Source organism: Schistocerca americana, chromosome X (genome assembly GCF_021461395.2).
Source record: "Schistocerca americana isolate TAMUIC-IGC-003095 chromosome X, iqSchAmer2.1, whole genome shotgun sequence".
In the NCBI taxonomy this organism is placed as follows: Eukaryota; Metazoa; Arthropoda; class Insecta; order Orthoptera; family Acrididae; genus Schistocerca; species Schistocerca americana.
The window spans coordinates 594,875,070-594,887,289 of record NC_060130.1 but is presented as its reverse complement, the minus strand read 5'-3'; the positions used below and the strand labels follow the sequence as shown (position 1 = coordinate 594,887,289).

The window sequence follows — 12,220 nt, the reverse complement described above, 5'->3', positions numbered from 1 at the left end:
CCACAAGTGGAACTTTACACAACAGAACTGGCAGTGTACGAGGCCATTACAGGCCACTGAATGCATCCACACTTGTTGCAACATCAATGCAGAGATTGTTTTACACAGTGGTAGCAGACATGTCAGTGTAAAAGCACTTGTTTGCTGCTGAAGTGAGTCCTAGCCTTAGGCCCCCCATAACTTCAATGCTCTGTAGTGTTGTTGGACAGATTTACAGACATCCTCAGTTTGTCCCTCAAGACACACACCAAAATCTTTCAAAGTCACTTCTAATAATGTCCAGCAATATCATTATAAATTATTGGGAACAGTACACAATATGCACAAACCAGCAAATGCTCATAATCCTGGCCATAATCTTCTGAAGATGCTGTCTGCTCCTGCTCATGAATCCATTGCTCAAGTGCAGCACTCTCCAAGAAGTACTCGTGGCGATACATTGACTCCATCAAGCGCTGCTGTCGCATAGCAGCCAGGCGCTGCAGTGTTCTCATTTGTTGCTGTAAGGCTTGTTGCTTACTAGCAATTGCCTTGGAGTCGGGATGCTGTGAATTAACCATAGCTGTTGCTGTTCGACCCATTTCATTCACTATGCCTCCATACGTATCAATTTCTAGCTCCAGAGCCTGAAACAGAAACCAATTTCAAATACAATACGGTTATACAGTACTAGATACATTTCCACGTGGTGTACCAAATACATTAGCAAACATCACTATGACTGTATGCAGGTTCTCTGGCCATATCTGCTATTTAGATATGCCTCATCCAAATACTGTGTTAATAAATACTATTTTCAAACTGTGTCAAGCCTAAGCTCTATTATTATCAACACATTGAATAATGAAGCATGTCAGAAATTAAAAGTGGTTTACCTGTAGAGTTGGACACTCAATCAATGCTAATTGGCACTTTCAATAAAGAATAACTCTCTCTTAACTAAAAACTTTAATACAACATTCACGTTGTATACTAATATTTATTTACTAGTTCGTTATGAACCAGCTTTTGGATTCCTAGGCCATTGAGAAATAGCTTAATATTAAGCAGATACTCCACACAACTTCAGCAAGAGTTCACAGCTATACAAAGATTGTTTTTCAAAGACGTATGTTTTTTATTATTATATCAATACAAAAAAAAATACAAACAAATCTTATATTCCAGCATATCCAAAGATTAAAAGTCTATGAATGTATATGCCAAATGTGTTTTACAACTAGTGGCACATACTACCACGTTATCTGGACAAACTGGTGAATATGATGAACAGGACAAAAAAACAACAGAGCCACGTCACTGCCATAACTCTCTTCCAAGAGCACTGACGTGGCACGAGTTTACAGGCAACAGTCCAATGAATATCACATGAACAACTCGTCGTGCTAGTGTTGACCTCTTGTGGTGATTCTGAAAACTTTTCAAACCACCGTTGTAAGAGATACCAACCATTTCCTCCACAGACTCTCCACAGTTCCTCTGCCTTTACCACACAGTGCCTGCTCATCACTATTGATGCCACCTCCCTGTAGACTAACATCCCTAATGCCTATGGCATTACCACTATTGAACACTACCTTTCCCAACGCCCGACAGATTCCAAACCAACAACCTCCTTCCTAGTCACCATGACTATCTATATCCTTACCCACAATTACTTCTCCTTTGAAGTCACTACCTACAAACAAATCCGGGGTACAGCTATGGGCACCCACATGGCACCATCCTATGCCAAGCTATTCATGAGACATCTACACAAATCATTCCTAAAAACCCAGAATCCTAAACCCCTCACCTGGTTCAGATTCATTGATGACATCTTTGCTATCTGGACCAAAGGTGGGGACACCCTGCACACATTCCTCCAGAATCAACAACAACTTCTCCCCCATTTGCTTCACCTGGTCCTACTCAATCCAAAAAGCCACCTTCCTAGGTGTTGACCTCCACCTCAAAGATGGCTACATCAGTACCTCCATCCACATCAAACCTACTAACCACTGGCAAACCTCCACTTTGAAGCTGCCACCTGTTCCATGCCAAGAAGTTCCTTCCATACAGTGTAGCCAACCATGGTCACTGCATCTACAGTGACGAGCAGTCCCTCTCGACATATATCAAGGGTCTTACTGAAGCTGTCACTGACTGTAATTATCCTCCCAACCCTGTACAAAAATAAATCTCCCGTGCCTTATCTTTCCAGTCTCCCACCACCTCCCAAAGTCCCACTGTCCAGCCACATAGGAGCATTCCCCTCATAACTCAGTACCACTCAGGACTGGAGCAACTGAATTACATTCTCTGCCAGGGTTTTCATTACCTCTTGTCGTGCCCTGAAATGAGAAATGTCCTTCCCACTATCCTTCCCACCCCTCCAACAGTGGTATTCTGCCATCCACCGAACCTACACAATATACTCGTCCACCCTTATGCAACCCCTGCTCCCAATCCCTTACCTCATGCCTCACACCCCTGTAATAGACCTAGAAGCAAGACCTGTCCCAAAAATCCTCCCACCAACACCTACTCCAGTCAGGTCACTAACACCACCTAACCCATCAAAGGCAGGGCTATCTGTGAAACCAATCATGTGGTCTACAGGGTAAGCTGCAACCACTGTGCTGCATTCTATGTAGGCATGACAACCAACAAGCTGTCTGTCTGCATGAATGGCCAATGACAAACTGTGGCCAAGAAACAAGTGGAGCACCCTGATGCTGAACACACTGCCAAACATGATAACCTTCATTTCCATGACTGCTTCACAGCCTGTGTCATATGGATCTTTCCCGCCAACACCAGCTTCTCTGAATTGTGCAGATGGGAACTTTCCCTGCAGTACATCCCACGTTCCCGTAACCCTGTTGGCCTCAACCTTCGTTAGTCACTGTCCTCATCCATCCAGCCCCTTCCCTGTTCCCATTCCAGCACTACGCAGCCTTCACTCCACCACCACACCCAGTCTTTTTATTTCTCTCCTTTTCTGCTGCTTCCCCCTTCCCCCCCCCCTCAACTCTCCCCTGCCCTCAGTCTAACCTGGAGCACTTTGATGTCCACCACCCCCACCACACTATCCCTCCCCCTCACTGCTCCAGCCTCCGCCTTACCCCCACCCTGTCACCATTCCCATCATGCACTGGTGCGGTTTCAGTTGCCTGAGACTGTGTGTGTGTGTGTGTGTGTGTGTGTGTGTGTGTGTGTGTGTGTGTGTGTGTGTGTGGGCGTGCGTTATGTCTGTCTATTGTTGACGAAGGCTTTAACGGCCAAAAGCTATAATTGTGAGAATCTTTTTGTTGTGCCTATCTGCGACTCAGCATCTCCGTTATATAGTGAGTAGCAACTTTCCTTCTCATAATATTGTTACATTTTCCATTGTTTCATATTACATAATGGTGAGATAAATATTAACTGGCAGCTGCTACTTTATTAAGGGTGAGTAATGGAGCTGTATGCCAACTGTCTTGCCACAGTGGTAACACCGGTTCCCATCAGATCACCGAAGTTAAGTGCTGTCGGACTGGGCTAGCACTTGGATGGGTGACCATCCGGTCTGCCAAGCGCTGTTGGCAAGTGGGGTGCCCGCAGCCCTTGTGAGGCAAACTGAGGAGCTACTTGATTGAGAATCGGAAACTGACATACGGCCAGGAGAGCGGTGTGCTGACCACATGCCCCTCCATATCTGCATTCAGTGACGCCTGTGGGCTGAGGATGACACGGCAACCAGTTGGTACCTTTGGGCCTGTGTGGGAGGAGTTTAGTTTTAGTTTTTAATGGAACTTTATTTGGTCATTAAGGACCAGATTAGGATTCTTTGACTGACTGATGTTTCTTAATGGCCAGAATTGTTGTAACGTTAGTTTTTTGCATTTGTTTTCTCTATGGAGAACTTCACATTTAATATTATATAAATGATAGTTATTCAGAGGATGTTCAGTAGGTTAATATAACTACTAGACTGACTGAATGTGGAAGGAATTGGAGACTGCAGAAGAAAGATTCCATCTTTGCTAAGCATATTCTGAATGTATGTCATTTATTTGACAGTAAATGTGATGTTCTCCATAGAGAAACCAACGGCAGGAAACTAACATTACTAGAAATTCTGGCCATTAATAAACACCAATCAAAGAATCTTGAACTGGTCCTTAATGACCAAACATAGTTCCATTACTCACCATTACTAAAGTAGCTGCAGCCAGTTAATATTACTCTCACCATTAGATAATATGCTTGTTATAACTGTCCTACACCCACACTTCATGGACTTCTTTTTCCTCTCTTCCCCCTCTCTTTCTTTTGTCCTATTCATCACATTCACCCATTTGCCCACATAAATGGTAGTCTGTGTCACTACTCACTTGTACAACATATCTGTCTTACACATTCATATACTTTCAATCTTTCAATATGCTGTAATACAAGATTTATTTGTTTGGAGCCTATTTAGGAATTACATTATGCTTGAGTTGTATCGATATAGTCATAAAATGTCACATATCTTTGAAAAACAATCTTTGTGCAGCTGTGAACTCTGGCTGAAGTTTTTTTGACTACCTTGTTAGTATTAAGTTATCTGACAATGGCCTAAGAAGCTGAAAGCTGGTTCATAATGAACTGTCAAATAACTATTATTGTGGAACATTAATACTGTGTATTCAAGTTTTTAATGTTTCTATGTTCTTCCAAGAACCAATGGAATAGTCCATAAATATTATCTCATCTTTCTTTTTCAGTTTAGATTTAATGTTGTGGCAATATCAACACATTAGCTCAATTCTGACACGGATGTATGGAGAATTGTGAACCATCCCAAAGCCTCCCATAATTAAAGGAAACTAAAAAAATGTGGACAATAATTCTCACATTCTCACTATATGTATGTTCCACCAATATTATAATTAATATTATTGAGATTGGATTCCCTTTAACTACTTTCAGTTTTTTAGGTTTACGACATTCATCATGGAGTGTTTTAGCATTCATTTAACACCTTCTATAATGAAAAATTATTCCTGTATTTGAATTTAAGATATCTTAGATACAAAAAGCCATGTTTACTTTTCCCATGCTAATTGTATTTGTAAGGTATGAAATATTGATTCCTGCTGTGAAAACTACATGGTTACATACAATATCATGCTATATCCTACACATTTCCATTTCTTACATTGTTTTCTTTTATAAAGTTAATTCTGAAAAAAAAATTGAGATAGATACCAAGGGAACTACTGGATATAGCTCCATCAGTTGCCAAAACACTCAAGCAATACTCACTAGAAATTAGACTCATTACTATTGAATTGACGAACTCTACTCTGCCCAGAGTCTTTAATTTCAAGTGACATAATTAAAACTGTAGAAATTTTGGCCAGTTACTTTAAATCATCAGACTGTGCTCCCTCAATTTCATAAATGTTTCCACATATCATTCTACCATTTTCCAGTTCTTCTCTTCAGTATGATACTCTCATGATACTCAAACTGCCTGCCAATAAATCATTGATGCCTCCCGTCCCTTTCATTACAACCATGATTCATTCATGCAGTGGACATAGCTTATAAATAAAAAAAAAATACAAGAAGATATAGGACTCCCAATATATTCCCACATAATGTACAGAGTTGTTATAATTATGTTATCATTACAACTGCAGTGAAAAATTTCAATAGTTCTTTCTGTTGTCTTATGGACACTGACCATAATATTACTGCCTTTGCTTTTGAAACTTTGCTATGGATTAAAACTGCACCAGATCAGGATTCAGCCTGAGCTCTTGCTTTTTTTCAGACAATGCAATTAAGCTTGGGAAGTAAGAAGAGGTACCAGCAGAATTAAACCTGCGAGGACAGGTTGTGACTTGGGTTTGGGTAACCCAGTCAGTACGAGCACCAGCCATGAAAGGCCAAGGACAATGTTCAGGTTCTGGTCTGGCACACAGTTTTAATCTCTCAGGAAATTTCTTGACATCTCGCACAACAGCGCAGAGTGAAAAACAGTTTTCAGTCTTTCTGTTGTTACAGTTTCTCTAATGACATTATTCCATCTCTCTTTTTCTGTTGATTATAAAATTACCCATACAGAATACTGATTTAACTTTATTCAAAGACTAGAAAATGTTTAATACGAAAGCCACTAAGTGTGAACAAAAAAAAAACAGATTTTTCTTTTTACTGTCATATCTCTGTTTCATTATTTTAATGTTTGCTGTATAGACTGGCTCTAAAACAAACCAAGAAGAAAAAGGTTTTAACAGCCACACAATGGAAGTTTAGTAACAAATAAAAACCATAAAAAAGACTTCATTTGACTGTAATATTTCAGTCTAATACTGTGTGTCATGATTTAAATTTGTTTTCTGTGTGTTAGCAAGAAACATACATATGAAGGACTAACCTTATGTTTGGTCAATAACTTGGTTGCAGCATCTCTATCACGTCCATAATCTGTTGAGCTGAGAACATCATTCTTTTCACCCATCCAGCTTTCAACTTCACCTGCCTCAAAGAAGAATTCTTGTGCTTTGAGTGACAAATCTAGTTTCCTACTGCGTTCTTGTGCTTTATCTTGCAAATCTTGCCATGCCTCACTTAATGTATCGCACAGTTTCCTGATCTGTAATGACATTTGAGAAATTAAGTTTTGCATTGTAATTATTTTGTTTGCACAGTAATTGCTTCAACAAAATGAGAACTGAGAAAGTTACTCAGCTGTTGGTGCAATTTGTAATGCTGAAGCTGTTTATCACTACACAAAAAATAGGTAAAGAAATCAATTAATAAATACAGCAGTTTAATACCAATGCTTATATTGAATTTTCATTTTATTTTGGATTCTACAAGCAATAATGATGACACGAGAAATAGGTAGAGTGTATTCAGTTGTTATACATAAGATTCAAGTTACATCTCAAAGATATTTTGCAACAGAAGTGCTTACGTCATCTGAAGAGTTCTAATGCTATTTATGTAGATTTTATCTTAAAATCTATAAAGATGAACACAATCTTGTAAGAGCCAAAGTATTACAATGTGAAAAGCCTGAAAAATAAAGGGATATCACTGCATATTCAACCACTTAAATTGATTTCAAGTGGAGGAAGTCCTTTGAAGAAAGAGAAAAAGTGTTTCTGTAAATAAATTCTAAAAACATAAGACACCAATCATTCTGTTCAGCTCTTTAATAATTACAGTACAACATTTGTCAAGTACATGAAAATGTGATCAAGACTTGGCCATAATTATTAAGTACTGAACAGAATGATCATGAAGTTCTACAAACATTTCATATCTCCTATAATCACAATAGTACCTTGTCAGACACTTCAAAATTAGGCAAATAAAAGATATGTATTTTCTGTTCACACATCTGTTACTGAAGAAAATTAAAAACATGCACACACAAAAAATTTAAAATGTACTACAGAAACAATGTTTAGACTAAAAAAAAAAGTGAGATGTGGGGCATTAAACATGAAAGATAATATGTAAGAGAAGCAATGGAAATCCTACAAATGTGAATCATACTGTCAGTCTCTCTATTATAACAATGTCAACAATATCATACATACTAACAAATATGCCACATACTGGAATGGCATAAACACAAATTTATGTTCTCAAAGGCACTTTCTTCCTAGCTCCAAAATAATTAGCAGTGCTCAATTTTCTCTAACTATTCACATTTGTTGAAAATGTTGCATGTTTTGCTTTTACATGTCCCACTCCAGTATTATAGCAAACATATCCTGTCCTATCCTAACCTAGTCATGGCCACCTGTGAAAGCAGTTGTATCACATACCAGCTGTCCTGTAACTCCTGCACCTGATGCCTCTCCATCCCCACTATAGAACACCCTTCCTCCCATTCCCCACCTCCTTCCTTCGCTTGCCTGCTCAACTGGACAAAATCACTCATTTCAGTTGAGCTAGCACAATGTAGTCAGCCAGAACAACATAGTCATCCAAGTGCGTATGTTTATATCCATTTGTATTTTATTGGCTGTGAAGGATCCATCTGAAAGCTTAGCATAGTTCTCAGTCTTTTTTTTTTGTGCCTATTGACAACTAAATGTCTGAACTATACAGTGACTTTTTACCTATACTCCCATAATTTATATTCCATCAATGAATTTTCATGACTATATTTTTATCAACACATGGCTCTCTTCTGTCCTATGCTTCATACCATCCAGCCTTTGTTACTATCTTGCAATCTATATCTGCTTTCTCTCATTCTTATACTCAATTCATCTATTTCTATATGTCTACCTTCTAGCTTCTCTGCACATTACCACCCTCAACCAGGATAGCCATACCGGACTTTTGCAGCAACCTACAGCACAAGTCGCGGCTGCTTTAAATGTAGCAGACATAATTCACCTGTGTACTCTACCTTCAGGTCACTATATTACAGTTAAATATTATTCAAAAATATTAAATGAATCTTCTGTCAGTTCTTGGTAGAATAACATTATAATAAATGAAAAGTGCTAGACTGCTTTTGTTCTATAGTAGTAATTTATTGTGCTAACCAGTTTTTGGCTTACAAGGCCATCATTAGACATTTATTGAGTCAATAAATGTCTGATGATAGCCTTTTAAGCCAAAAACTGGTTGACAGAACAAAAACTAATACTGCAGAACAAAAGCAAACTAGCATTTTTCATTTATTATTTAAATAGAAAATTACCTTATTTTACCTCCAAATCTATTCACCCTCACATTGTCCCCATTATCATGGACCCCTACTTCATCTATCTACATAAGTTCAGTAATGTATCCCATTTCTAGATAAAGGCCAGTCCCACACCCTGCTCATTAAATGCTGCCTACCCCATAGAATCAGCACCCTCCCCCCTCCCCTCCTCCATCCCTCTCCAAAGACCCAACCTTAAAAATTCTCCTTTCTTGATGCCACCCATACTTTCAGAATTACCTTCAGATCTTCAGAGTACGCCAATCCCTATCCCTCAGCATCATATTAGGGAAATGTCTTCCCATGGCACAGGTATCCCCTGAACCACATTTGCTACCTTCGTAAGATTCTGTTACTGTCCAGCCATACCTGAACCAAATACTATCTCCCAAATTGAGAGATTTGCCCTCCAGCATCTAGAAGAGCACTCTAGATGCAACATTCAAGTTTTCTGATTTACTATCCCACCCACATACTCTACAAAATATCCAAGCCCATCATTATGTCACACCTACCACTGACCCTTTGGTGCATGATCATGTCCCTGTGAAAGACACAACTGCGAGACCTGTTCATGGTATCCCCACTGTGTATTCTAATTCAGATATATCCTATCAGAGGACAAGCCACCAGTGAAAGTAGTCCTATCATATACCAGCTCTCCTGCACAGCATTTTATGAGGGCATCACCACCAGTCAGCTGTTCACCTGAATGAACAACAACTGCCAAATTGTGGCCAAGGGCACTGTTGACGATTTTGTAATACACTTCTGAGCACAACAGGCACTATTTCAGTAGCTGCTTCACAACCTGGGGCATCTGGATTCTTCACCAGCTTCTCTGAATTTTATACAAAGAAGTTGTTCTTGCAACATATTATTAAATCCTATAATCCTTCTGGATTAAATCTCTGATATCCCCTATTCCACACCACAACCACCCCTGCCCCGTGATCCCAACTTCACTTATCCTGCTCTAACATACTCTTCCCCATAATCTCCCTGTTCCTCTATTCTATCTCCCCATCCCAATTCATTGTGGCCACAGTAAGCACACTGGAGCCACATACCTATCCCATGCACCTGCTGTCTCTAATTTTCCCAGCCATCAGCCACTCCACAACTCTCCCTTCATCTCCACACCTTCTAACTTCCTTTGCCCACTCCCAATGACACAACCCCTCAGCCCAGTCAAACTGGGGCCTCAGCACAGTGAAAACTGCTAGAACAACATAGTCCTTGCAGATCAGAAAGACAAATTTGATAATATTGTAACAGTTTACTGCAAGAGCTTCCATGACAAATTCCCAGAATGACTTACACTTCTGAACATTTAATGTGGCCACATAGGACAAGAAACAAAGCTTGATGAAACCAGAAGTGAATAGCAGCAAAATCTTATATTTTGATGGGAAACTATCTTACAAGGTCAGGATGGGCACCAATGGCAGTGGTATATTTATTGCCAGAAAGAACGTCAAAGTATCTAGTGATGTTACTGCAGATCCTGAATGTGAAAGGTAAGCATCAGAGGTGGGTGAAACATATACATCTGTCATTTCTAAGGCTCACATGCCTCATAAGCTGTAGTGGCAGAATGATTTTTAAAATATATTATGTTATTACATAAAATTCTAAGAAGTTTTAGTTTTGCACAAAGACCATAACTGGTTCAAAATCACTTACACAGTCACTCACAGATCATTCTGAACCAAAACAATAAATAAGAGGGAAAGCCCAAAAATTGAACACAGTCATCCAAAATTGCTTCACTGTGGAATAATATACATATCCTTCCTTCCTTTCAGTCATCTCATGAATGCCAAAATGGCAGATATTGATAGAAGTGATTGTGAAATAGGAAGTCAACAAAATCATTTGACAGCAGAAGGCAACTGGAACTGATTAGGTACATCTACATCTACATCTACATTTATACTCCGCAAGCCACCCAACGGTGTGTGGAGGAGGGCACTTTACGTGCCACTGTCATTACCTCCCTTTCCTGTTCCAGTCGCGTATGGTTCGCGGGAAGAACGACTGTCTGAAAGCCTCCGTGCGCGCTCTAATCTCTCTAATTTTACATTCGTGATCTCCTCGGGAGGTACAAGTAGGGGGAAGCAATATATTCGATACCTCATCCAGAAACGCACCCTCTCGAAACCTGGCGAGCAAGCTACACCGCGATAGCAGAGCGGCTCTCTTGCAGAGTCTGCCACTTGAGTTTGTTAAACATCTTCGTAACGCTATCACGGTTACCAAATAACCCTGTGACGAAACACGCCGCTCTTCTTTGGATCTTCTCTATCTCCTCCGTCAACCCGATCTGGTACGGATCCCACACTGATGAGCAATACTCAAGTATAGGTCGAACGAGTGTTTTGTAAGCCACCTCCTTTGTTAATGGACTACATTTTCTAAGGACTCTCCCAATGAATCTCAACCTGGTACCCGCTTTACCAACAATTAATTTTATATGATCATTCCACTTCAAATCGTTCCGCACGCATACTCCCAGATATTTTACAGAAGTAACTGCTACCAGTGTTTGTTCCGCTATCATATGATCATACAATAAAGGATCCTTCTTTCTATGTATTCGCAATACATTACATTTGTCTATGTTAAAGGTCAGTTGCCACTCCCTGCACCAAGTGCCTATCCGCTGCAGATCTTCCTGCATTTCGCTACAATTTTCTAATGCTGCAACTTCTCTGTATACTACAGCATCATCCGTGAAAAGCCACATGGAACTTCCGACACTATCTACTAGGTCATTTATATATATTGTGAAAAGCAATGGTCCCATAACACTCCCCTGTGGCATGCCACAGGTTACTTTAACGTCTGTAGATGTCTCTCCATTGATAACAACATGCTGTGTTCTGTTTGCTAAAAACTCTTCAATCCAGCCACACAGCTGGTCTGATATTCCGTAGGCTCTTACTTTGTTTATCAGGTGACAGTGCGGAACTGTATCGAACGCCTTCCGGAAGTCAAGAAAAATAGCATCTACCTGGGAGCCTGTATCTAATATTTTCTGGGTCTCATGAACAAATAAAGCGAGTTGGGTCTCACACGATCGCTGTTTCCGGAATCCGTGTTGATTCCTACATAGTAGATTCTGGGTTTCCAAAAACGACACGATACTCGAGCAAAAAACATGTTCTAATATTCTACAACAGATCGACGTCAGAGATATAGGTCTATAGTTTTGCGCATCTGCTCGACGACCCTTCTTGAAGACTGGGACTACCTGTGTTCTTTTCCAATCATTTGGAACCTTCCGTTCCTCTAGAGACTTGCGGTACACGGCTGTTAGAAGGGGGGCAAGTTCTTTCGCGTACTCTGTGTAGAATCGAATTGGTATACCGTCAGGTCCAGTGGACTTTCCTCTGTTGAGTGATTCCAGTTGCTTTTCTATTCCTTGGACACTTATTTCGATGACTGCCATTTTTTCGTTTGTGCGAGGATTTAGAGAAGGAACTGCAGTGCGGTCTTCCTCTGTGAAACAGCTTTGGAAAA

At 40.0% G+C, this 12,220-nt stretch overlaps 1 protein-coding gene and 1 pseudogene across 1 annotated transcript in view; one reads left to right on the top strand and one right to left on the bottom strand.

Annotated features, from left to right (window-relative positions):
- The window catches only part of LOC124556669 (spectrin beta chain, non-erythrocytic 1), a 309,565-nt gene that overhangs the window by 133,657 nt on the left and 163,688 nt on the right, over positions 1-12,220 (bottom strand). The window contains exons 31-32 of the mRNA XM_047130637.1: positions 6,395-6,613; positions 330-626 (exon numbers count right to left, since the gene is read on the bottom strand). Of these exons, the coding sequence (XP_046986593.1) occupies positions 330-626; positions 6,395-6,613 (516 nt within the window). The remainder of the gene's footprint in view (positions 1-329; positions 627-6,394; positions 6,614-12,220) is intronic.
- LOC124557018 lies at positions 3,452-3,569 on the top strand (annotated as a pseudogene).